The sequence below is a fragment of the Akebia trifoliata genome, chromosome 14 (assembly GCF_017979445.1).
Source record: "Akebia trifoliata isolate Shusen 1 chromosome 14, ASM1797944v1, whole genome shotgun sequence".
Lineage (NCBI taxonomy): Eukaryota > Viridiplantae > Streptophyta > Magnoliopsida > Ranunculales > Lardizabalaceae > Akebia > Akebia trifoliata.
The window spans coordinates 2,497,027-2,502,922 of record NC_141388.1 but is presented as its reverse complement, the minus strand read 5'-3'; the positions used below and the strand labels follow the sequence as shown (position 1 = coordinate 2,502,922).

General features: G+C 36.1%; 1 protein-coding gene across 1 annotated transcript; it reads right to left on the bottom strand.

The window, feature by feature from the left end:
- Positions 1–4,260: 4,260 nt before the first annotated feature.
- On the bottom strand, positions 4,261–5,546 carry LOC147385460 (uncharacterized). The gene is made up of 2 exons (XM_086424172.1): positions 4,686–5,546; positions 4,261–4,598 (listed from the first exon to the last, which is right to left on the bottom strand). The coding sequence occupies exons 1-2, from the start codon at positions 5,476–5,478 to the stop codon at positions 4,534–4,536; spliced, it is 858 nt and encodes a 285-aa protein (XP_086280298.1). The 5' UTR covers positions 5,479–5,546; the 3' UTR covers positions 4,261–4,533.
- Between the last annotated feature and the right edge of the window lie 350 nt (positions 5,547–5,896).

Sequence of the window (5,896 nt, the reverse complement as noted above, 5' to 3'; positions counted from 1 at the left end):
CACAAGAATTCTTCACTTCACCTTATAATCCTTATGTTTTTTTTTTTCTTTTTCTCATAGACTCTTTTTATTTATTTATTAGAAGGGTATTTGGGCCAGCTAGCGTGCACCAACTATTCCCTCCTCCTTGAGCAAGACTTGCAAAACAGGATTTTAATCCTGCGGTCCGTGGCCACTTATATTAGTAGCCGGTGGGAATCGATTTGTCATAGACTCTAGATGTTGATGACAAGGGCATTTAGGTTATTTTATATTATCTTTCAGACATGTCACCCCATTGAAAACACAAGGATTATGTTTCAAATATTGAAATAAAATGTACCCAGTACATATTAATTACCCTTAATAAAATGTGGAGATATATAATAATGGATTTTTGGGTTGAAAATTAGAGGATTTCTATAATACACTGAAGACAATAGTTTAGCCAACAACGAAAGATTTTAAAGGTAAAGTTTTTTCCCCCTCCTCTTTGACCTGCAAACCCCAAGAGCAATATAGGATTTTTTGAGAAGGAGAAGATGAATTTGTGGGTAGAAAAATCAAGGTTTCCAAGAAGACATTGAAAATCATGGTTGAATAGGTTAAAAATAGTTTATTTTTTACCCTAAAGCAACTTGAAGATGAAAGTTTTTCATGAAGAAAAATTAAGGGATTTTGGTTAGAATTTGAAGGCAATGGCATTGAGGTCATTTTATGTTAGTTTATTTGACAAAACTTAGGTCAACAGGGTATGTCATGAGCTCAAAAACACAAAGGGTATCTCCAATATCACCCAAAAGAGGCATCCAACTCTTATGATAAATATTAAAAAATATATATATAACAGACCCCTTTATATGAATATTTTAAACATATATTATTTTCAAAACAGAACAAAAAACGGTATCAATAGGTTAAGGGGGCAGTTCTTTGGATTCTAGAACAAGATTGAATGACATTAACAATTTTTTTTGGTGTGACTAAAATCAGAATAGAAATAGGACCATGTTGCTTGCGATTTTGTAATCTATTTCTTTCATTCTTGTGTTAAAGCCACAAACTTTATCATAAGAGATACAAAAAATAGTATTTATGTAAGGTTGCAATAGCATTTATAATTAATGTAGGAGATTATTTACGGATTGTGCGTGTAAATCAGAGCATGGCACAAGGTAACTTGTTTAAGAAATAGGCAATATGAGTGGTGTTGTGTTATGTGTTTAATAAATGGGTTAAGCTCGGATCAAAGGCTTTAACACGCTTATCAAATGGGTTGGATTCAGTTTGGATAAATTTTTAGAACACCCTCATGTTGTGTTACTTGTTTAATAAACGGGTTAAGTTCGGATCAAAGGGTTTAACACGCTTATTAATGGGTCGGATTCGGATTGGATTAATTTTTAAAACACCCTTCCCTCAACATGAGCACAACCAGGACTTAGCATACACCATCCCTAATCTACACTCACATTTTTATATCTATAATACAGGTAGATAGACTATAAATATTCAGGGGGCAGGCCCTTAACAATTCATATATGAAGAGATCAAAAATTATAGAAACCAAAGAAATCTTCCAACACATGAGAGATTAAAAAAAATTTAGACTTCACTATCATCATATATTGATAACGTGTTCACCATTCCAGTACTCTATTGGAAAACATCACATTTTCCAATTGAGATTTCAGAGACTTTTCAATTATCTGATGCACCCAACAGTCCACAGTCCAATGATAGAGATTTTAATTATAATATCTAATCAACATAATGAGATTCTACTTATAAGTTTGACAAATGAAATTTTGATTTCCGAAAAATCAATTTCTATAAACGACAAAGAAAAATTTTACATACCAGAATGAAGAAAAGAAGAAAAGGAAGAATAATGGAGCATTGGACGATAGTTTGAGGTAGCCATTCTGGTTTCTTCCTCGATTACTTTATCACTCTCATAAGTCATAAGCAATCCTTGTTTCTTCCTTGGTTACTTTGTAGCTAAATAAGAGGAGCTTTTTCTTAACCTTATTATAAGATACATTCTATTGGCACACCAACTTTACTTATAACACACCTATCCTTTTGAAGTTGTTCGATTGTCTTTAGGGTGCGTTGAATATGACAAAATTCCAATTCCAGTTCACTGGTCATTTTAATTTTCAATACATGTTTTCCAACAAGCGCGTCACTTTTATAATCAACGACCTCACTAAAAAATCACCAGTGATATGACTGTTAAAAAAATGTCTAGGGCATTTGATCTTAACATTACTTGCGATCTCGTTGATAATTTATTTGTGAGACCGCTGATGTGATCTCACTTATAATTTATCAACAAGATTGATGAGTATAAAAGTGACGATCTTACAAGAAAACATGTTTTTGAAATTTAAAAATCAAAATTTTTTCTTATATGTATATACAAAAATCTCTAGTTTGTATGTAGATTAATGTGTTACAAGTAGAGGTTGGTGTGTTATCAGAAGCTCTTTATTATATATAAACTCAGATAGAACTTAGGAAACAGAATAAATGGAAAGGAAGTATGATCAATAAAAAAAAAAAATTAGAATACTTATTTACACCCAAACACCATATTTACAACTGAAAGTTTGTTGAAAAGCGATGTGACAACCTAAAAACCCAATAAACAGCTAGAAATATTTGTGGAAAGCTCTTCTCACTATTCATGCTTCGAGAATATTCGAATCTTTTTGGAGAATTTTCTCGATCACAAACTCTTTCTTTTTTGGGTTTATCTGCAATTGAGTTTAGCACTTGTTTGTTGAAATGTTCCACAAAATCCAAAAACACATTCTCTCTTAACACATCTACAAACCAACTATTAAAAAGTTTTTCGTCGTTTTGAGCAATCTGTCTTTCAAATTCCAATGGAATCTCTAGAGAAATATCTTCAGTTTGGACCCTTAGGGTATGTTTGATTGCACATGGAAAATAGGGTGGAAAATCAATTTCCATGGAAAATGATATTTTTCAAGTGTTTGATTGCACATGGAAATGGAATTCATTTTCCACCCCATTCAAAAAGTCCACTAAATCATGGATTTCACTTTCCCACCCATATGGGTGGGAAAATGAAATCCACCCATATTTTCCATCACCAATTCTTCCCTACCACCACCACCACCACCACTACCACCACCACCACAATCACCACCACCACCACCACCACCACCACCACTACCACCACCACCACCACCACCACCACCATTATACTAACCTCGTCATCGTCGTCATCACCATCGCCGTCGCCATCGGCTCCGTCTCCGACCACCTACTATCTTTCTTCTTCTCATTCTTCTCCATCCCTCACCTCATCCGCCACCACTACCACCACGTTCTCCCTCCCATCTTCCTCACTTACCTCCGTCGCCACCGTCACCGCCGCCACCGTCGTTGCCGTCGTCGCCGCCACCATCGCCGTCGTGGCCGCCACCGCCGCCGTCATGACCGTCACCACCGTACTCGTCGCCGTCGTGGCCGCCACCGTCGCCGTCGTCATGGCCGCCACCTTCGTCGCCACATCCTCCCCCCTCCCTCTTCCTCGTCATCTTCTTCTTCCTCTCCCCCTCCTATCATCTTCTTCCTCATTTTCCTCATTTTCTTTTTTCTTATATTTTTCCATGATTTTATCCATGCGAAATCAAACAATGGAATTTGATTTTCCAACCCTACCTATTTTCCACAACTAATTTTCCATGGATTTCAAATTCCATGGAAAGTGACTTTCCATGCAATCAAACATACCCTTAGTGTCTTAGTATCCAATTAAGTTGTACACTACAATAACCCAATAGTTCATTTAGGGTATTTTTAATAGAAAAAAATTGAGGATGTTCTTGGTAGAAAATCACGTTTTCATTAAAAAATAATTCGGATCTAAATTGTGAATAATCACATTTTCGTTAAAAATTAATTCAAAACCGTAACATTAATTTGACTTAGGCATGTGACAATGCAATCGACTTACCTAATGTGACGTGACAAACTCATATTTGTACTCGTCAAGATATACAACTATGATTCCCCATAAATAAATAAATAAATAAAAGTGTAATTTTGTATTTCGAAGAAAGCACATATAAGATTTTTTAACCTGTCACATCATGTAAGTCGATTGAGTTTACTGCAAGTCAGACTATCACGACTCTTAACATTAAAACCCGGCAGAATTAAACCTGCCAAACAGCCACTTTAAAAATCTCTCGTTATCTTAAAAACCTCCAAACTCGTTATCGTGCACGTTTTGGTAATTAAAATTAACATTGAGCCGGAATAGGAAATTCATCAAAAGTTGACCACTTTTTCGTAAATATCACAAATCATCAAGAACAATGTTACAAACAGTTCTCTATTCTTGTCACTCCTGCATTTTAAAATTGTATGTATAGAGTGCCAAACATTAAAAAAAAAAAAAAAAAAAAAAAAAAAAAAATTAATTGCTCCTAATAATCTTCTTCTACTCGTCCCCAAACAAGACACGCTATACGGTATCGTATATCCATATGATACTAACGGTATACCTTCGATTTAGTACACCAAAAGAATACGATATTCTTTCGACCTTGTGCTGTAAGCCCGTAACAGATCCTTCTCTGTACGAATACAAGTCACAAACCTAAAACAAAATCTCTCTTGAAAAAAAAAAAAAAACAAAATAAAAACTGATAATTAAATGGAACCTTTCGATGGCCTCGCGATCGGACCAACTGGAGAGCGAAATCCAACTGTGATCTGATCGTGCACGCAGAAGTGAAAAGGAATCGATTTTCCCTTCGCACCAGAACACTCCTCGCACACCATATTATTATTATTATCTTCCGAAATAGTATCAACCAATACGTATTCGTCTTCAATATTCGTATTTGGATAAGAATTTGTAGATAACATCAAATGATTCTCTCTCTGAGTCTGCAAATTTCGAATCTGGTTCTCGTAATCAAGAAACCCTGATCGCTCCGTATAAAAACTGTCTGGAGATGTAATCTGACCATAAAATGGCGAAACAAATCCAGATTCTGAAGATTTAACTCCTAGATTGCGTCGAAGGAGCATCTTTTCTGGAGGAGAGATTGATAACTTTTTCTGGAGAATCTCGAGTGGTGATGAGGTGAAGTATTCGTTTTCTTCCACGTTTTGGCGAGGTTTTCCCCTTTTTTCTCTTCTCGATCGTTTTAAAATGGCAAGAAAGTAACAGTCCTTATCTAAGAGGATCGAACCGAAATTCACCTTTTCATTGATTTGGATTCTGCGATTACCAGTCGATCTGGATTTTTTCTTGCAAATTAGAGAAACAGAGATCTGATAAGGAGAGATTCCGATCTTTTGGCTGATAACTGATTGGAATTTCCTGAAATCGAGTGCTGGATAAATATTAATGTCTCCAATGTCGATTTCACGCTCTCCATCGGAGAAGACGACCGGAAAAGAGACTGTTACGAAATAATCCGGCACACTTCCGGGCCGAAACGTCATTTTCCAGCGAAATTCCGGCGAAGAGAAGTGCCAAAGAGAGGATTTTGAAAGAGGTGTTTCAGATCAGAGGTGAAGGGGTTTTTATAGAGAGAAATGGCGTTTTAGTTACGGCGTGACGTGGTAATTTTTTAAGGCGGTGAGGTTACTCAACGAACGGCTATGATAGAACATCGAATTGGTTATTGGACATATAATGTCCAACGAGGTTGGACGGTAGAAAACTTCGAGATTTAAACAGGGTTCTTGACCTATTTGACTCCCCAGTGACTTGCGCTCCAAGTCACGAGTGGGGTAGCGTACAATTACCTAAAAGTCCTCAAAATCTTTGCAGATATATGAAAATCTTTTTAAATGAGAAGCAAATAAAATATATTTGAGCTTGGAATTGAATAAGATTCGAGGTTGCTTCCACCTGAAA

Bases quoted from the DNA above. Each gene is read 5' to 3' on its own strand.
- LOC147385460 (XM_086424172.1), bottom strand. From the start codon at position 5,478: ATGACGTTTCGGCCCGGAAGTGTGCCGGATTATTTCGTAACAGTCTCT. The intron at 4,599-4,685 runs GTTCCATTTAAT...GTATTCGTACAG, and splicing joins GATCGCGAGGCCATCGAAAG to AGAAGGATCTGTTACGGGCT.